The sequence below is a fragment of the Manis javanica genome, chromosome 17 (genome assembly GCF_040802235.1).
Source record: "Manis javanica isolate MJ-LG chromosome 17, MJ_LKY, whole genome shotgun sequence".
NCBI lineage: Eukaryota > Metazoa > Chordata > Mammalia > Pholidota > Manidae > Manis > Manis javanica.
The window spans coordinates 35016904-35038602 of NC_133172.1; the positions used below are offsets into that span (position 1 = coordinate 35016904).

Sequence of the window (21699 nt, forward strand, 5' to 3'; positions counted from 1 at the left end):
ATTGTTAGTTTTAATTTAATAGACTACTTAGGATTTTCTACATACAAGATTGTACAGTCTGCTTATAGAAATAGTTTTACTTCTTCCTGTTCATACTGGATGTCTTTTCTTTTTCTTTCCTAATTACTTCGGCTAGCACCTCCATTATGTTGTTGAATAGAAGTGCTGAGAGAATAAATAAGTTCTTGTTTTGTATTCTTGCCATTGAAGTATGACATTAGCTATGGTTTTATTCATGAATGCCTTTTTATCAGGTTGAGGAATTTCTCTTTCATTCTTATTTTAAGTGTTCTTATAATGAAAACGTGTTTGAAACTGTCATGCTTTTTCTACTGAGATGGTTACATAGTTTTTCTTAATTCTGTTGATACAGTGTATTACATTTGTTGATTTTCATATGTTAAGCCAACCTATATTCTTGGTGTAGATAGTTGGTCATGGTAAAATCCCTTTTGTATGTCACTAGATTCAGTTTGCTAGTATTTTGTCCTAGCATGTGTCCTAGTATTTGAAGAATTTTGTCCTATTCATCAGAGATATTGGTCTGTAGTTTTTTTGTTATGGCTTTGTCTGGCTTTGTTTTCAAGGTAATATGGGACTCAGATAATGCATAGGGAAGTATACCTTCCTCTTCTATTTTTTGGGAAGAGTTTGTGAAGAATTTGTATTTTTTAAGAGGTAGAATTCATCAGTGAAGACATTTGGGGTCTGCACTTTTCTTTGTAGGTGATTTACTGATGAATACCTGTTTTTCTGATAAGTTGATTCAGATAAGTGCTTTCTAGAATCAGTTTTGGTAGTATGCCTCTAGGAATTGTCGATTTCTTCTGGGCTAATTGTTCATAATATATATATTTTTATTTTGGTATCATTAATCTACAATTACATGAAGAACATTATGTTTACTAGGCTCCCCCCTTAACCAAGTCCCCCCGACATACCCCTTCACGGTCACTGTTCATCAGCTTAGTAAGATGCTGTAAAATCACTGCTTGTCTTCTCTGTGTTGTACAGCCCTCCCTGTGTCCCCCCTACACTATACATGCTAATTGTAATGCCCCCTTTCTTTTTCCCCACCCTTCTCCCTCCCTTCCCACCCATCCTCCCCAGTCCCTTTCCCTTTGGTAACTATTAGTCCATTCTTGTGTTCTGTGATTCTGCTGCTGTTTTTTTCCTTCAGTTTTCCTTTGTTCTTATATTCCACATATGAGTGAAATCATTTGGTACTTGTCTTTCTCCACCTGGCTTATGTCACTGCGCATAATACCCTCTAGCTCCATCCATATTGTTGCAAATGGTAGGATCTGTTTTTTTCTTATGGCTGAGTAATATTCCATTGTGTATATGTACCACATCTTCTTTATCCATTCATCTACTGATGGACATTTAGGTTGCTTCCATATCTTGGCTATTGTAAATAGTGCAGCGATAAACACAGGGGTGCATCTGTCTTTTTCAAACTGGGCTGCTGCATTCTTAGGGTAAATTTCTAGGAGTGGAATTCCTGGGTCAAATGGTATTTCTATTTTGAGCATTTTGAGGAACCTCCGTACTGCTTTCCACAATGGTTGAACTAATTTACATTCCCACCAGCAGTGTAGGAGGGCTCCCCTTTCTCCACAACCTCACCAACATTTGTTGTTGATTGTCTTTTCGATGATGGCGATCCTTACTGGTATGACGTGATATCTCATTGTGGTTTTAATTTGCATTTCTCTGATGACAAGCGATGTGGAGCATCTTTTCATGTGTCTGTTGGCCATCTGAATTTCTTTGGAGAACTGTCTGTTCAGCTCCTCTGCCCATTTTTTTTTAATTCCATTTTTTAATTGGATTATTTGCTTTTTGTTTGTTGAGGTGTGTGAGCTCTTTATATATTTTGGATGTCAGCCCTTTATCAGATCTGTCATTTATGAATATGTTCTCCCATACTGTAGGATACCTTTTTGTTCTATTGATGGTGTCCTTTGCTGTACAGAAGCTTTTTAGCTGTATATAGTCTCACGTGTTCATTTTCGCTTTTGTTTCCCTTGCCCGGGGAGATATATTCATGAAAAAGTCACTCATGTTTATGTCTGTGAGATTTTTGCCTATGTTTTTTCCTAAGAGTTTTATGGTTTCATGACTTACATTCAGGTCTTTGATCCATTTCGAATTTACTTTTGTGTATGGGGATAGACAGTGATGCAGTTTGATTCTCTTACATGTAAGTGTACAGTTTTGCCAGCACCGTCTGTTGAAGAGACTGTCATTTCCCCATTGTATGTCCATGGCTCCTTTATCGTATATTAATTGGCCATATATGTTTGGGTTAATGTTTGGAGTCTATTCTGTTCCATTGGTCTGTGGCTCTGTTCTTGTGCCAATACCAAATTGTCTTGATTACTGTGGCTTTGTAGTAGAGCTTGGAGTTGGGGAATGAGATCCCAACCCCCCACCTTATTCTTCCTTCTCAGGATTGCTTTAGCTATTCGGAGTCTTTGGTGGTTCATTATGAATTTTTGAACTATTTGTCCCAGTTGATTTAAGAATGCTGTTGGTAATTTGATAGGGATTGCATCGAATTTGTATATTGCTTTGGGCAGGATGGCCATTTTGACGATATTAATTCTTCCTAGCCAAGAGCGTGGGATGCGTTTCCATTTGTTAGTGTCCCCTTTAGTTTCTCTTAAGAGTGTCTTGTAGTTTTCAGGGTATAGGTCTTTCACTTCCTTCGTTAGGTTTATTCCTAGGTATTTTCTTCTTTTTAATGCTATTGTGAATGGAATTGTTTTCCTGATTTCTCTTTCTATTAGTTCATTGTTGGTGTATAGGAAATCCACAGATTTCTGTGTGTTAATTTTGTATCCTGCAACTTTGCTGAATTCCGATAATAGTTCTAGTAGTTTTGGAGTGGAGTGTTTAGGGTTTTTTATGTACAATATCACGTCATCTGCAAATAGTGACAGTTTGACTTCTTCTTTACCAATCTGGATTCCTTGTATTTCTTTGTTTTGTCTGATTGCCGTGGCTACGACCTCCTGTTCTATGTTGAATAACAGTGGGGAGCGTGCTCCTGGGCATCCCTGTCTTGTTCCTGATCTCAGAGGAAAAGCTTTCAGCCTCTCGCTGTTCAGTATGATTTTAGCTGTGTGTTTATCATATATGGCCTTTATTATGTTGATGTACTTGCCCTCTATACCCATTTGGTTGAGAGTTTTTATCATGAATGGATGTTGAATTTTGTCGAATGCTTTTTCAGTATGTATGGAGATGATCATGTGGTCTTTGTCCTTTTTGTTGATGTGGTGGATGATGTTGATGGACGTTCGAATGTTGTACCATCCTTGCATCCCTGGGATGGGATGAATCCCACTTGGTCATGGTGTATGATCCGTTTGATGTATTTTTGAATTTGGTTTGCTAATATATTGTCGAATATTTTTGCATCTGTGTTCATCAGGGATATTGGTCTGTAGTTTTCTTTTTTGGTGGGGTCTTTGCCTGGTTTTGGTATTAGGGTGATATTGGCTTCATGGAATGAGTTTGGGAGTATTCCCTCCTCTTCTATATTTTGGAAAACTTTAAGGAGAATGGGTATTATGTCTTCTCTGTATGTCTGATAAAATTCTGAGGTAAATCCACCTGGCCCAGGGGTTTTGTTCTTGGGCAGTTTTTTGATTACCTCTTCAATTTTGTTGCTGGTAATTGGTCTGGTTATATTTTCTGTTTCTTTCTGGGTCAGTCTTGGAAGGTTGTATTTTTCTAGGAAGTTGTCCATTTCTCCTAGGTTTTCCAGCCTGTTAGCATATAGGTTTTCATAGTATTCTCTAATAATTCTTTGTATTTCTGTGGGGTCTGCTGTGATTTTTCCTTTCTCATTTCTGATTCTGTTGATGTGTGTTGATTCTCTTTTTCTCTTAATAAGTCTGGCTAGAGGCTTATCTATTTTGTTTATTCTCTCAAAGAACCAGCTCTTGGTTTCATAGATTTTTTTCTATTGTTTTATTCTTCTCAAGTTTATTTATTTCTTCTCTGATCTTTGTTATGTCCCTCCTTCTGCTGACCTTAGGCCTCATTTGTTCTTCTTTTTTCCACTTTCGATAATTGTGACATTAGACTATTCATTTGGGATTGTTCTTCCTTCTTTAAATATGCCTGGATTGCTGTATACTTTCCTCTTAAGACTGCTTTTGCTATATCCCACAGAAGTTGGGGCTTTGTGTTGTTGTTGTCATTTGTTGCCATATATTGCTGGATCTCCATTCTAATTTGGTCGTTGATCCATTGATTATTTAGGAGCATATTGTTAAGCCTCCATGTGTTTGTGAGCCTTTTTGCTTTCTTTGTACAATTTATTTCTAGTTTTATACCTTTGTGGTCTGAAAAGTTGGTTGGTAGGATTTCAATCTTTTTGAATTTACTGAGGCTCTTTTTGTGGCCTAGTATGTGGTCTATTCTGGAGAATGTTCCATGTGCACTTGAGAAGAATGTGTATCCTGTTGCTTTTGTTGTAGAGTTCTGTAGATGTCTGTTAGGTTCATCTGTTCTAGTGTGTTGTTCAGTGCCTCTGTGTCCTTACTTATTTTCTGTCTGGTGGATCTGTCCTTTGGAGTGAGGGTGGTGTGTTGATGTATCCCAAAATGAATGCATTGCATTCTATTTCCTCCTTTAATTCTGTTAGTATTTGTTTCACATATGTTGTTGCTCCTGTATTGGGTGCATATATATTTATAATGGTTATATCCTCTTGTTGGACTGAGCCCTTTATTGTTATGTAATGTCCTTCTTTATCTCTTGTTACTTTCTTTGCTTTGAAGTCTATTTTGTCTGATACTAGAATTGCAACACCTGCTTTTTTCTCCCTGTTGTTTGCATGAAATATCTTTTTCCATCTCTTGACTTTCAATCTGCATGTCTTTGGTTTGAGGTGAGTCTCTTGTAAGCAGCATATAGATGGGTCTTGCTTTTTTATCCATTCTGTTACTCTGTGTCTTTTGATTGGTGCATTCAGTCCATTTACATTTAGGGTGATTATTGAAAGATATGTACTTATTGCCATTGCAGGCTTTAAGTTTGTGGTTACCAAAGGTTCAAGGTTAGCTTCTTTACTATCTGACTGTTGAAGTTAACTCACTTATTGAGCTATTATAAACACTGTCTGATGATTCTTTATTTCTCTCCGTTCTTATTCCTCCTCCTCCCTTCCTCATATGTTGGGTGTTTTGTTCTGTGCTCCTTTTAGGAGTGCTCCCATCTAGAGCAGTCCCGCTAAGATACCCTGTAGAGGTGGTGTGTCGGAGGCAAATTCACTCAACTTTTGCTTGTCTGGGAATTGTTTCATCCCTCCTTCATATTTAAATGATAATCGTGCTGGATACAGTATCCTTGGTTCAAGGCCCTTCTGTTTCAGTGCATTAAATATATCATGCCATTCTCTTCTGGCCTGTAAGGTTTTTGTTGAGAAGTCTGATGATAGCCTGATGGGTTTTCCTTTGTAGGTGACCTTTTTTCTCTCACTTGCTGCCTTTAATATTCTGTCCTTGTCCTTGATCTTTGCCATTGTAATTATGTGTCTTGGTGTTGTCCTCTTTGGGTCCTTTCTGTTGGGAGTTCTGTGTACTTCCATAGTCTGAGCAACTATTTCCTCCCCCAGTTTGGGGAAGTTCTCAGCAATTATTTCTTCAAAGACACTTTCTATCCCTTTTTCTCTCTCTTATTCTGGTACCCCTATGATGCGGATATTATTCCTTTTGGATTGGTCACACAGTTAGTTCTCTTAATATTGTTTCATTCCTGAAGATCCTTTTATCTCTCTCTGCGTCAGCTTCTATGCGTTCCTGTTCTCTGGTTTCTATTCCATCAATGGCCTCTTGCATCTTACCCATTCTGCTTATAAATGCTTCCAGAGATTGTTTCACTTCTGTAATCTCCCTCCGGACATCATCCCTTAGCTCTTGTATATTTCTCTATCTCCGTCAGCATGTTTATGATTTTTATTTTGAATTCTTTTTCAAGAAGACTGGTTAGGTCTATCTCCTTCTCAGGTGTTGACTCTGTGATTTTTGTCTGTCTCAGATTCTGCCTTTTCATGACGATAGAGATAGTTTGCGGAGCTGGGGCAAGTGATGGCTGGGAGAAGTCCCTTCTTGTTGGTTTGTGGCCTTCCTCACCCCTTTGCTAGGTGCTGGGTTCTCGCAGGGTGGATATAGTCTGGCTGTTCTCCTGTGTCTTCTGGTCTCCCTTTTAGGGAGAGTTGTATTTGTTGTATTTTCAAAAATATATGTGGTTTTGGGAGGAGATTTCCGCTGCTCTACTCACGCCACCATCTTGGCTCCACCTCTGTTCATAATATTTTCTTACAGTACTTTTTATTCTGTATCAGTAGTAATTTGAATCTTTTTATCTTGGTCAGTTTAGCTTGTCAGTTTTGTTGATCTTGTCAAAGAATCAGCATTTGGTTTTGCTCATTAATATATGCTCTTATTATTTCTTTCTGCTTGCTTTAGGCTTAAGTTTTTTTTTATTTTTTCAGTGTCTTACAATGAATAGTTTAGGCAATTGATTTAATTTTTTTTCTTTTTTAATATAGACATTAATAGCTATACATTTCCCACTAAGTACTGCTTTAGGTGCATCTCATAAGTTTTTGTATGTTGTTTTCATTTTCACTCATCTCAAACTATTCTCTAATTTTTCTTTTGTCTCATTAACTGACTAGGTGTGTTAATTTCCACACATTTATTTCCAGATATTTATGAGCTTACCAAATTTCTGTTAATGATTTCTAGTTTCAGTCCATTGTGATCATAAAACATACTTTGTGCTACTTTAATCCTTTTAAACTTATTGAGGTTTGTTTTATACCTAACTTATGGTCTCTCCTGGTCTATCCTAACAATGTGCACTTGAGAAACATATTTTTTCTGTTGTTCAGTGGACTATTCTATAGATGTCTGTTAGGTCTAGTTGTTTCATATATGTTTTTCTTTTCATTTCTGTCAGGTTTTACTTCAGTATTTTGGTGCTGTTAATAAGTACATGTATGCTTATAATTGTTATAGCTGCCTGATGGATTGACCCTTTTATCATTATGAAATATCCCTCTTTACCTCTAGTAATTTTTGTTGTTTTAGTCTGTTTTATAGTGTAATATTTGTATAGCCACCCAACTTTTGGAGGTTGCTGTTTGTATGATAAAGTTCTTTTCATCCTTTTCTTTCAAACCTATTTGTATTTTTTCATCTAACTGTGTTAGATTTTGCAGAGTATAGTTGGATATTTTTTTTTATCCAGTCTGATTTCCAAGCACTAAAGTGTCTGCCTTTTGATTAGATTGTTATTACTGCTATAATTGGATTTACATCTGTCATTTAATTTTAATTTTTTTATATATGTCTCACATCTTCTTGACTCTCTATTCCTCCTTTACTGCTTTCATTTTTTGAATTAGGTGAATACCTTAGAATGCAGCATTTTAATTTCAGTAATGAGGTTTTCACTTTTGTTTTAACTTATTTCCTTGGTGGTTACTTTACGGCTTACTATATATATCTTTATTTATTCATTTTTTGGCCTAGTTTTATTGAGATATAAATGATATACATTATTGTGTAACTATTACAACATGGTAATTTGATACACATGTAATTGCTTATGATTACCACAATAAGACTAGTTAACATCCATTACCTCACATTACTTTTTTTTTGTAGTTAGAATATTTAACATCAACTCTCTTAATAACTTTCAAGTACATAATACATTATTGTTAATTATAGTCACCATGCTGTATATCAGATATCCAGAATTTCTTCCATCTTCTAACTGGAAGCCTTTACCCTTTGACCAACATCCTCCCTCCGAAGTCAAACTCCTACAAATACATTTTACCAAAATCAATTTCAGATTTATACTAACTTTATTCCAGCGAGATATAGAAATGTTACTCCTGGATAGCCATTTTCTTTGTATCCCTTTTGTGGTAGTATTATACATATTATATCCATAAATGCTGTAAACCCAGTACAGTTATTTCATAATTTTATAACTTTTACGGAAGCTGTGAGAAGAAAGGAGTGCATTTATTTATAGCTTTTGTTAACTTTATCATTTCTGATTATCTTAATTTGTTCTTATGGGTTTGAATTGTCATCTGGATATCTGTCATTTCCTTAGCCCAGTACATACATCTTTCCTCCTGTCTTCCTTCTGCTGTTTTTGGCAAAAGTGTCACATTTCTAATATGTTATAGGTCTAACAGTGCATTACCATATGTATTGTTTCATACAGTTGCCTTTTAAATTGGTTAAGGAAAGAGAAGAAACAGTGAATTTACACTGTCTTTACAGTTACATAATTATCTTTACCAGTGTTATTTTGTGTGTATTTGAATTATGAGTCTAGGGTCACTTTTCAATTTAAAGAACTTTTTCTCAGGTTAGATGGGTCTTCTGGAAGCAAATTGTTTGTATTTATTTTACTTTCATTTCTGAAAGATGACTGCTGGATACTGTTTTCTCAGTTTCTTACTTTGAGTATTTTGAATATATTGTTCCATTGCCTCTTGGCCTCCATAGTTTCTGATGAAAAGTCACCTGTAATTTCATTGGGGTTCCCTAGAAAGCAAAAAAATTGTCTTTATTTTGGCTCTTTCAAGATTTTTTTCCCTTCTCTGACTTTCAGCATTTTTACTATGTCTGAATATGGGTCTGTTTCTTTTTCTACTTGGAATTCTCCAAGATTCCTAGATGTAATAGGTTAATGTTATTTTTAAAAAATAATTTTGGGAAGCTTTCAGCCTTTATTTCTTTGAACATTTTTTTTTACTGTTTCTCTTTCTGGTACTCCCATTATGTGTATATTGCTGTGTGTAATGGTGTACCACTTATCTCTGAAGCTCTGTTAATTTTTATTCTTTTTTTTTTCTGTTCTTTGGATTGTAAAAATCTGTCTTCAAGTTTGCTAATTTTTTTCTTTGTTAGTTTAGATCTACTGTTTTGTCCCTCTAGTGAATTTTTCATGTTACTGTACTTTTGTATTCCAAAAGTAGTATCTTGATTCAGATACTACTTACTCCCCTCTGTTGTTCTGAATTTTAGCTTTTCTTGAAAAGATGTTTCTTCATTTGTTACATGACTTTAGGACCATTTCCAGAGACTTGAAAAAGCTGCTTATGTTGTTTTAAATATAATTTTCACCAATTTCACAGTGAGCAAGTGCATGGAGTATTTTACTCACAGTATTTTACTGGAAGCTAATTTCTCTTTTCTAAAAGAATACTTTGTTTTTTTGCCAGGTCACAAAAGAAGACAAGTCCTTCCAGAATATTATGCGTTGTTATAGGACTCAGCCACAGGCCCGGAGCCAGGTAACTGTATTTTCTCTGAGGGCTGAAAATAAAGTTTAAAGTTTTTGATGAATACAAAAAACTAACCACAGTTAATTCTGTGGCCTTTTTTCCAGGATAAACAACTAAGACTCTAAGGGAAGTCTTTAATCTTCTTTAATCATTGGCAACTTCACATCTTGCTTAAGTCTTCCCCCACCCCCCGCTGAAACAAGTAATGATGTGAAATATTTGATTCCATCTTAATTGAGATAATGAGAAGATAGATATAAATTAGGAACTTGTTTGGTTTTTATGTCTGTTTTAGGAAATACAGTACTGTACATGTAACCAAGACAGCATTGAACTTTAAAACTCATTTTAAACCTTTAATACCATTCATTTGTCTCAAAGTAGTAGTTATGTGAGATCTCTGTGTTTGATTTAGACTGACTTGATTTCATGGTGGGGTACTATTAGTGCTGTGTATTGCTGTAGGCAGTTTTGGAATTTGAAGCCAGATAGGCCCTGATTTAAATTCTGAGTCTGTTACTTAATCAGTACATGACCGTGGCTCCATTTAGTAACCGCTCCTGAGATGACCAACTATTACTACCTGGGGTTGTTGTGAGAATTAAATAACATGTCAAGATCATCTAGTCTAGAATGTGCTCAATAAATATTCATTTCTGTCCCCTTCTTATGATCTCTCTAAAGGTGTATAGAAGTGTTTTGATAAAAGGGAAAAGAAAAAGAAGAAATTCTGGCAGCAGTGATAGCAGAAGCCATCAGAATTCTCCAATAGAACTAAACAAAGACAGAAGTAAGATCTTTATGAATACTTAAAAAATTAGCTTCTCTTATTTTTTAGGTCTAGAATACTAAAGATTACTAAAGGAAATTACACTGTAGAAACCATGAAAATATTTTATGGGCAAAGTATTTGTTGGAACAATAAACAGAATTCTGAACTTACTGGTAAAGTTGTCATTCATGCCGTTGCTTTCAGGCATATTGTACATAACATTTTTCTCTGTGGGAATTACAGACAGTTTCAGGCAGGAATTTGTTGGCCTGAGTTCCAGAAAATTCTGACATGTAAATTGACACCATGCTATGGAAATAATAACCACTTGATGTCAGGCTCAGGTCCTAGAAAACTTGGTGTAACTTATTAATGAAAACTTCCAGTAAGCCCTTGCTACATTCATGGCAGGGGGTAAAGTTAGTACTTAATGCCTTATTTGTGCTTTGTGTCCTGGTATGAAGAATAGAGTGCCCATTTGCAGTAATTAAGTTGAGCAGGGAGCTGTTGGCATTTAGCCTACTAAATTTTCTTTTTAAAAACAATCTGTACTAGCAGTCCTTGTGTTTAACACCCTTTGTTCTACCGGCTGCAGCCAGTAGAGACTCCAGTCCTGTCATGAGGTCAAGCAGCACCTTACCAGTTCCACAGCCTAGCAGTGCTCCTCCTACACCTACTCATCTCACAGGTGCCAACAGTGACATGGAAGAGGAGGAGCGGGGAGATCTCATTCAGTTCTACAACAACATCTACATAAAACAAATTAAAACATTCGCCATGAAGTATTCACAGGCAAATGGAGTAAGTTTGGTGGGGTTTATTTCATACTTTTTTCACTGGCCGTAGGAGGAATCACTTACGTTGAGTTGTTCCATATGTAAACCAGCTTTACAAATCTTTTGTTAAGTAAAACGGAGCAAGTCTCTAACAGAAGTATTTGCCTAACCAACATAATTTTTGTTGTGAAGCACTAAACAGAAGATGGTATTTGAATTTCCTTACAAAGCATGCTAATACAGGAGAGACTGCCTGGATTCAAATTGTCCAAAACTTACCAGCTCTATGTGGTGACCCTGCAAGTCATTTAACTTTCTCTGTACCTCGTATCCTTACACATAAAATGGGAATAGGAGTAGCCCCTAGCTTACTGGTTGTTGTAAGGATTCTATGGCAATGTATTAAAAATGCTCAAAACTGGGATTGTCATAAGGTAAGCACTTAAGTGTTCGTTGTGATTTTCTTTCAATTTAATTTTGATATAATTGCTAATATGTCAGTCAGTTCACCATTCACAAAGCAACTAGTATATCATACCTCTTTACTCATTCAGTAAAAATAGTTGTTTTTTTAAAAAGTTCCTGGTTAGAAATATTACTTTAGAAATACTGATTTTTTTTCTTTAACAGACGGATACTCCTCCACTCTCTCCCTATCCATTTATAAGAACAGGCTCTCCTCGCCGAATACAGTTGTCTCAGAATCATCCTGTCTACATTTCCCCACATAAAAATGAAACAGTGCTTTCTCCTCGAGACAAGATTTTTTACTACTTCAGTAATAGTCCTTCAAAGGTGAGCCTGATATAAATCTTGGCCTTTACTAACTCCGTAGTGCCTAGGATGCTAGAAACAGCTTTGATGGGAAATCCTCAGTACTTAGAAGAGATGGGAACTGTCAGGAAGAATGACAAGTCCCAATGGAGCAAAACACAGGGGTTTTGGGGGGAAACTTTAGGGTTGGAAATAGGGTAAGGGACCTGGGTTTATTTTTATTCCTTCCTTTTTCTGTTTGAATATCTCACTGTAAATCTAGGTTTTTTTTATTTCATTGTAAAATTTTTAATTTCTGTTAGGGAAAGAAAATGTAGATTTCTAAACTGATTACTGAGTGCCTGTTTCTGGGATAGTGTCTGTCCTCTGGATTCTTTGTCTAAGGGGAGAAATGGATAATGTAGTGTGATAGTGATATTAGCACCAATTTGTTTGGCCGCATTTTCCTCAGTCTACCATGGGTAGAGAAGCTTGAGACTGGCCTTAATGGATGAAAAGTTAGCAAGTTACTGAGGTATGGAATGAAGGGTATCCAAAAAATAGGTAAGGGAAAGAAAACAGTGTCTCTGAGGCAGCAATACTAGATCACTGGGAATTATATGCTATGTTAAGGGTATTTGTTTTTACATGATATGTGTCGGTCTTTCCAAGCAATCTTCATAAATACAAATAACAAATGGCTTGGAGCCATTAAAAAAATGTCAATATTGGGTAGATGATGGGGAGGATACTGTTTTAGAGTAAAGGAGACTAAAGAAACGTGATAACCAAATGCAAAGTGTGGACATTTTTAGGTCAAGTGGGAAAATTTATTGTGGATTTTATCTTTAAATCTGTTAAAATTCTTTGGCATTGATGATGGTACTGGATTATGTAGGAGAATATTCAGAGTGAAATAATTTCAGAGGTAAAGTGTCCCAATGGCAGCAGCTTACTTTCAGTTGGTTCATGTAGAGAGAACAAATTTGGTAAAATGTTAATAACTGGGTGGGTGTTCAATGTACTAGTCTTCCAGTTTTTCTGTAGGTTCGAAATCTTTTAAAATAAAAAAGTTGGGGAAAACAAAGATAGCAAAAATCTGTTAGAAAGTGCAATAGAAAAATTTTTCCTACAATAGTAACAAACTGTCACATGCATTGGAGTAAACTTACTGCCCCTTGTGGAAAAATTATTTAACTTGAATTAGGATTTTTAAAAAACTAGAATAAACTAAGATAGACTAATGTTTCTGAATAAGACCGAACAGTAAAAAGGTATCATTTCCTCCAACTATGACATAGGTTTAATTCCAATGATATTCCCAGTGGGATTTTGGAAGCTGGAAATACACATCAGTAATACCCCCAAAAAGCAATTGAAGTTGGAGGGAAAGTCTCTGATAGTTCCTCTAATAAATACTAGATTTTCAGTGTAAACTAAAAGAATTCGAAATGGAATAAAGAGTTAAGTGGAAAGAGTAAATCAGAGTCAGAATATGCAATTCAAAAGGCAAGAAGAAGAAAAGGGAAGAACGTATGAGAAAATTGTGATTGAAAGGCAGAAATTGTAGGATTGGGCAAAAAAGCAAGGCTCAACTATTTAGTGCTTGTAAGTAATCCACTTTAAATATAAAGACACAAATAGTGTAATGTCCCATTAATTGGTGAATAGATAAAATGTATATGAAAAAGTACTGATACATGCAGCAACATGGATGGAGCTTAAAAACATCATGCTCAGTGAAAAAAGCCAAAGGATAAATATGGTACAATTCCATCTATATGAAATGTTCAGAATGGGAAAATTTACAGAAGCAGAAAATAGATTAGTGATTGCCTACGGTTGCAGAGAATGGAGATTTCTGCTAATTGGCAGAGAGTTTCTTTTTGGGGTGATGAAAGAGTCCTAAAATTGAATGTGGTGATGGTTGCACAACTCTGGGAACATACTAAAAGCCATGGATTTGTATACTTCAGATGATTGAATTATATGGCATGTAAATTATACCCTAATAAAGCTTTTTTTAAAAAAAGTAAAAGGGTAGAAAAGGTGATACTGTGCTAAAGCTTATCAAAAGAAAGCTGGAGTGGCTACATTAGTATCATTACTATTAACATCTGAAAATATATTTCAGAACAAAGAATACTACCAATGATAAAGGTAACTTCTAATGATAGGACATATAATCCTAAATAAAAACATTTATTGTGAAGGTTTCAACATAACTGATAGAACAAGTAGAGAAAATCCATAAGGATATTCAAATGTAAACATCATCAACCAAACTGACATTTACAAAACACTCCAACAGCATCAACTGCACATAAAATAAGCCTCAGTAAATTTTAAAGGATTCCAACGCTGTATTTTCTTGAGCACAACACAGTTAAATCAGAAATCAAGAGAAAGATATCTGGAAAACCTCCAAATATTTGGAAACTAAATTGCATATTTCCGAGTCAAAGAAGAAATAAATTCTAAAGTATTTTGAACTAAATGAAAACTCAACATATCAAAATTTGTGGGATGTAGTGAAAACAGTACTAAGATGGAAATTTGTAGCACTAAATAAATATCTGTTCAGAAAAGAAGGTTTCAAATTAGTGACCTAAGATTTCACCCTAAGCAACTGGAAAAAGAGCAGGAATCAACAAAATAGACAACTAAAAATAGAGAATATTAAGGCCATTAAAAGCCAGAGTTTTTCTGAGAAGATTTAAAAAATCGCTCCAACTCTGATGTTACCAATATCAGAAATAAGAGAAATCAGTAGAGCTCTGACAGACATTAAAAGTATAATGGAGGATGAAAAAACTTTCTGCCAATAAATGTGATAATGCAGATAAAAACCCAGAACTCTCAAAAGTAGTCTTAATAGCCTATATCCATTAGACAAATTGAATTTATACTTTTAAAAACTTCTCTCAAAACAATAAGCCTAGATGGCTGCACTGGTAAATTCTATCAAATATTTAAGGAAGAAATAATGCCAATTCTATAGAAAACTCTTCTAAAAAGTGATGATAAATCATCATTAGTAGTTGAAGAAAAGACATCACAAAATCCAACATTTATTCATGATAAAAATCCCTCAGGGAACTTCTTCAACCTTATAAAGAACATACACACAAAAAAATCTACAGCTGATATCTTACTTAATGGCAAAAGCTTGAGTGCCTTCCCTCTGCGATCAGGTATGAGATAAGGATTTCTGCTCTCACCACTCCTATTCAAAACTTTGTAACTTTAGGTCCTCACATACACAGTAAAGCAAGATAAAGAGGGCATACAGACTGAAAGGAAAAAAAAACTTATCTCCACTTATTACAAGATTTTCTATACAGAAAAATCTCAAAATCTACAGTTACTGGAATAAGATTAGCAAGGTTACATGATTAATATACAAAAATCAAATGTATTCCTATATACTAGCAATGAGTAGTCAGAAGTAAAAATAATTAAAAACCCTATTGCATTAAAAATAAAATTCTTAGGAATAAGTGTGACAAAAAATGTGCAGTATTTGTATCCTAAAAATTGGAAATATATTCATAAATTGGAAAACAGTCTCTCAATGTCCATTTTTCTTCCACTTGATCTGTAAATTCAACCCAATTCCTGTCAAAATCCCAGCAGAATTATTTGCATAAGCTAACTGGTTCCAAAATTTATATGAAGACCCATATAGAATAATTAAAACCCCCAAATAGAATAATTAAAACAAATGAAAATGTAAGAGGACTCATTGATTTCAGGACAATAAAAGACAGCGTGTTATTGGGGAAGTATAGTCATAAATATATAAATACATAAATATCAATAGAATAAAATCTAGAAATAGACCAAACCATGTGGCCAACTGATTCTCAACAAAGGTACAAAAGCAATTCAAGTGGGAAAAAGGATAATCTTTTCAACAGATGCTGCTGAAACAACTTGATATCCATATGCAAAAATACAAAGTTTGCACCCATACTCTGTCACACACAAAAGTTAGCAGATAATGAACCACAGATCTAAAATCTAACACTGAAGCTTCTAGGAGAATATCTTGTGAACATGGATTACACAAAGATTTCTTAGACACAACATCAAAAGCATGAATCATAAGATTGGTAAATTGGATTTCATCAAAATTAATTTCTGCTCTTAAAAAGAGGAAAAAGCTGACTAGAAAAAATTTTACAAATCTCTATCTGATAAAGGATTTGTATCTACAATATCTGATAAAAGATTTGTATCTCAGTATATAAAGGATTATCAAAACTCCAAAAGAAAAACAACCAAATTTAAAAGTGGGCAAAGATTTGAATACACTTCACCCATTACATGCATATTAGAATGGCTAAAATCTAAAAATGACAATAACAAATTCTGGAAATGATGTGGAGCAGTTAGAACTTCTGTATATTCCTGGTGGGGATGCAGAATGTCTAGCATAGCCATTATACCTGGAGAACAGTTCACAGTTTCTTATACAACAGTTAGACAAACCCTTACCATATGTCCAGTACTCTCACACATATTTACCCAAGTGGAATGAAAACTTATACAGAAACATGTACATGAATGTTTATAATGACCTTATTCCTAATTGCCCCAAGTGGGAAGTAACCCAGATGTCCTTCAACTAGTTAATGGATGAATCTGTGGTACATGCACACAATGGACTACTACTTTGTCATGAAAAGGAACCAACTATTGATACACTTGAGCAACACAGATGAATCTCAATGCATTAATGCTTAAGTGAAAGACACTAGATTTAGTAGGCTACTCATATAATGATGACATTCTGGAAAAGGCAAAACTATAGAGACAGGCAATATCATAAGTGGGTGCTTGGAGGTGGGTTAGTGAACTTATTGGAGTGAAGGAACTGTTTTATAGCTTTATTGGTGGTGGTTCCATGACTGTGTAGTTGTCAAAACATGCAGAACTATACATACACTTGAAAGGGTTTTACTGTTTGTAAGCCTTAGCGAAAATGACAATTTGGGCAAAAAAAGTTAAGTATCTTCATCAGTGGCTTTCAATCCTGCCTGTACATTCATTCTTACCACCTGGGGAGGTTTCCAAATTCTAGCACAGAATTGGTAGTTTCTCTAATAAATGATAGCAATGAGTGTTGGCTGGATAAAGATTTGTCATCATGACCTAATAGGTGATAGCTAAGATCAAGGAAGAATATTACAAAGCATGAAGTATCATGGGTCTACAACCAACCTGTAATATCCTAATGTTTACACTACCATGAGAAAAGAATGATCAAATACCACACAAGATAATTCAGTTGACTGACCATTTGTGACATCTGTCAGGGCAGTTTCAGTGACCTGATAGAGCTTGTTGATCAATAAAGTATTATTATTTTTTGGTATCATTAATATACAATCACATGAGCAACATTGTAGTTACTAGACTCCCCCCATTATCAAGTCCCCATCACATACCCAATTATAGTCACTGTCCATCAGTGAAGTAAGATGCTATAGAGTCACTACTTGTCTTCTCTGTCCTATACTGCCTTCCCTGTGCCCCGCCCCTCCTACATTATATGTGCAAATCGTAATGCCCCTTAATCCTCTTAACCCACCCTTCCCACCCACTCTCCCCAGTCCTTTTCCCTTTCTCTTTGGTAAGTATTAGTACATTCTTGGGGTCTGTGAGTTTGCTGCTGTTGTGTTCCTTCAGTTTTTGCTTTGTTCTTATACTCCATAGATGAGTGAAATCATTTGGTACTTGTCCTTCCCTGCGTGGCTTATTTCACTGAGCATAATACCCTCTAGCTCCATCCATGTTGTTGCAAGTGGTAGGATTTGTTTTCTTCTTATGGCTGAATAATATTCCATTGTGTATAGGCACCACGTCTTCTTTATCCATTCATCTACTGATGGACACTTACATTGCTTTCATTTCTTGGCTATTACGAATAGTGCTGCGATAAACATAGGGGTGCATCTGTCTTTTTCAAACTGGGCTCCTGCACTCTTAGGGTAAATTCCTAGGAGTGGAATTCCTGGGTCAAATGGTATTTCTATTTTGAGTTTTTTTGAGGAACCTCCGTACTGCTTTCCACAATGGTTGAACTAGTTTACATTCCCACCAGCAGTGTAGGAGGGTTCCCCTTTCTCCACATCCTTGGCAACATTTGTTGTCGTCTGCCTTTGGATGTTGGCCATCCTAACTGGTGTGAGGTGGTATCTCATTGCGGTTTTAATTTGAGTTTCTCTGATGATTAGTGTTGTGGAGTATCTTTTAATGTGCCTGTTGGCCATCTGAATTTCTTCTTTGGAGAACTGTCTCTTCAGATCCTGTGCCCATTTTTTAACTGGATTATTTTTTTGTTGAGGTACATGAGCTCTTTATATATTTTGGATGTCAATCCCTTATTGGATATGTCATTCATGAATATATTCTCCCATACTGTAGGATGCCTTTTTGTTCTGATGGTATCCTTTACTGTACAGAAGCTTTATAGTTTTATATAGTCACACTTGTTCATTTTTGCTTTTGTTTCCTTTGCCCAGGGAGATATGTTCATGAAGAAGTTGCTCATGTTTATATTTAAGAGTTTTGCCTGTTTTCTTCTATGAGTTTTGTGGTTTCATGACTTACATTCAGGTCTTTGATCCATTTCGAGTTTACTTTTGTGTATGGAGTTAGACAGTAATCCAGTTTCATTCTCTTACATGTATCTGTCCAGTTTTGCCAACACGAGCTATTGAAGAGGCTGTGTCATTTCCCCATTGTATATCCATGGCTCCTTTATCACATATTACTTTGACCATATATGCTTGGTTTAATATCTGGGCTATTCTGCTCCACTGGTCTATGAGTCTGTTCTTGTGCCAGTACCAAATTTGTCTTGATTACTGTGGCTTTGTAGTGAACAGTAAGTTATGGTAACATTGCTTATTGTATTAAACAAGTGGAAAGAAATAATACATCGACAGAGTATTAAACTATGATATAGACATACTATAAAATACTATATAGCAGTTAAGAGATGTGATCCATATATATATACTGATAGGGGAAAAACTGAGACATAATGTTGACTGAATATTCTGAACAGTAGATAAAAGAGAACTTTTTTTGAAACCCCTGTGTAATATAGTATTACATTTCTAAGAGTGCATTCTTAGAAAAAGAGCGTAAGTCTACACAGCAGCCTGATTTTTCAGTGAACGAAAGAGTAGGTGTCCCTGGGGACTGGGTGAGGACAAGAAGTCTAAGTGTAAATTCTGTATGAATTGTTTTGGGTAGTACAAATTTGTGTTTAAACTATCATGTACACTTCAAAAAAAATTTTTGGTGTATAAAATACTGTGTGTTATGAATTATATATATATATGACAAATGTACAAAATTAGTGCATGCTGTATGGTAATGTATATTGTGCTATGGATAAGGTATATTACACATTGTGTAATATATACAAATATTTATAAAATTAATGTATACATCTAACAAGTTTAAGGAATACTCAAGTAAATGGGAGACTAGAGATAACAAATGCAGAACAGATTTTTAAAGATGCAAGAGGGTAAAAGAGAAGTCAAAAGAAAGCTTCCTTAAGATGGTTAAGATTTGTAAAGAACATTGATTTTATTTAAAACCTCAGAAAAGTTTATTTCAAAATGAGTATTATGAGCAAATTATATCTACGAGTTGCTTTAAAACAATGTGGGGGATGGGAAATGAACAAGGGTGTAGATCAAATGAGACTGGCCATGTGTAGTGGGGTGTATGTAGTGGGGTGATGGTCATGTGAGGATTCGCTATGCTCTTCTACTTTTCCCATGTTTGAAATTCTTATAAATGCATGTGAATGTGCTCAGTATGCTTTCCGTAAGTAAACATGGACATGAGGCAGTACATGAAAATAAAATTTGTAAGCAACAAATCAACCAGCAAACTACATGGTGACTGACTTATGGGTCTTTGGAGAAACAATGCTGAAGGCACTGTCAGAGATCCTGTCTGTCTAGCACTCTGGCAGTGTTGTTCTTAATCGGGGTTTCTTATGTGAACCACAAAATGTAGAAAATAATTTGCCTTTTTCTCAGTTTTCCCAAGGATATTGTTGAGTGGTACATTTTAGATCTGCCTACAATTGATGCCTTCGGGAACTAAGCCTTCTCTTGTGAAGTTACAGTTGAGAATGGCAGATTGAGTGACACTAGACTGGAGGAAGAGCATATGTAAAATCAGGCTACTTTTTCAAAAAGTAAAATGGAGATGTACAGCTTGATTAAATATGGCATAGCAATGTGATGCTTTATAACTATTGTAAAAAAATAATTTGTGAACTCTGTGGAAAAGTATCCATCAAAATCACCTCTGGAGCTTGTTCAAAAAACAGGAAATACTCTGCCTTCATGAAAGGTATTCATCACTGTCTTCCAGCTGACAGGTGAAACTGGAAATATGTATAATTTAGTAATTTTTCTTTATAGATGTTCAAAGTCAAGGTAAACTCCTTACTTAAGGATCTTTGACTTAACAATGAACTGTGTATATTAGCATTTTTAGGTTTTTATTTTCTTCCCCACTCTAGAGGCTGAGAGAAATTAACAGTATGATACGGACAGGAGAGACTCCAACCAAAAAGAGAGGGATCCTTTTGGAAGATGGAAGTGAATCACCTGCAAAAAGAATTTGCCCAGAAAATCATTCTGCCTTGCTACGCCGTCTTCAAGATGTAGCTAATGACCGAGGTTCCCACTGAGGTTAGTCTGTTGTACTGAAAACTGTCTTTTCACAAACTGTTTAGCAGCATCTTTTAATGCATGCTAAATTATGGGGCTCTTTTCCTTAATCCTTCCAGTATCTTTAGGGTATTTTCACTCATCCCAACTGTCTTTTTTCCTACCATTCAGTGCTTGTCATGAAGGCTGCTTAGACTCCAAACTCGGATTTTTTAACTCTGACAAAAGCTTTTGTAAGTATTGCAGAGAACAAAGCATGGTCAAATATGTGTATAAGAGATTGACATGCTACAGCAGAGGAACTGTACTTCAATTCATTCCTAGCCATTTATTCATTGGGTCTGGCCCTCATGAAAAGCAAAGCAAAAACTAGGTTTGTTGTCTTAAAACATTTGGTAGGAGTGTGAGATTTTTGCATTCCTAAAACATAACAAGGAAGAGAGCCCAAACACAGAGGTCCTAGGTTATCAGCTCAAGTCTTCCATTCCTTTTGTGTAATTTTTCCCTTTCTCCATTAGGTGTGGTACAGTGTGATAAATGCTTGATTATTCAGTGTGCAATGTGTGAGTGAACTTGTATAAGAAGTGGCACTTTAGGGCTGTAAAAAGCATGATTTGTAACCCAGATTTTGCTGTATATTTGTGATGGCACTTTCTACAATGTGAACTTTATTAAGTACAAAATTTCTAGGCTAAATATTCAGTATCTTCTTTGATACTTTTGTACTTCTTTTTTTTTTAGACTGTTAAAGCCCCAGTAGCTACCTTTTGGGCATGCATTTTAAGTTCTCCAGTTTTTGTTAATAGGGATCAACTTGGCTAAGTAAAGACTTTAAATCAAGTTGAATTAAGGGGAATAATATGAAAAATAATGACCTCTTCAGGAGGTACTGAAAAGACGTGTATATTAAGGTGATATATAAAAATATTTGGGTGTGTTGCTGACGGTTTTAAAAAATAGGTTGGAGAATTTAGGTTTTTATTAGCACATACTACCATTTATACAAATTAGAAAATGTTATTTAACAGCTACTGAATTATCCATATATACTTTTATTAATCACTATTGTTCCAGCAGTTTTAAAGTTGAATGAATAATCTTATTAGGGAGAAAATTCAATTGTAAATTGAATCAATATAAACAAAGTTACTAGGTAACTTCATATTGCTCTGAAATATGGAACTTACACTGTTCAATTAGAATAGTGTTCTTCAAAAATATTTATAAAACCTCTCAAGATACTTAGTGCTACTGTAATTTTGTATGAAAATAAGTATTTTTCAATAAAGCATTTATAAATTAATCTTTTTGTTTAGTTATATCGAGAAAAGGGTGTGTAGTCCC

The 21699-nt window shown here is 35.2% G+C and overlaps 1 protein-coding gene across 2 annotated transcripts in view; it reads left to right on the plus strand.

Moving 5' to 3' along the window:
- Positions 1-21699, plus strand: part of RBL2 (RB transcriptional corepressor like 2) — a 60948-nt gene that overhangs the window by 32219 nt on the left and 7030 nt on the right. The window contains exons 18-23 of one of the 2 annotated variants that reach the window (XM_037001435.2): positions 9278-9349; positions 10025-10130; positions 10708-10913; positions 11519-11683; positions 20205-20376; positions 20527-21658. In XM_037001435.2, the coding sequence (XP_036857330.2) occupies positions 9278-9349; positions 10025-10130; positions 10708-10913; positions 11519-11683; positions 20205-20375 (720 nt within the window). In that variant the 3' untranslated portion in view covers position 20376; positions 20527-21658. Of the gene's footprint in view, positions 1-9277; positions 9350-10024; positions 10131-10707; positions 10914-11518; positions 11684-20204; positions 20377-20526; positions 21659-21699 lie in introns of those variants that run through there. The other variant, XM_037001436.2, reaches the window with a different exon arrangement.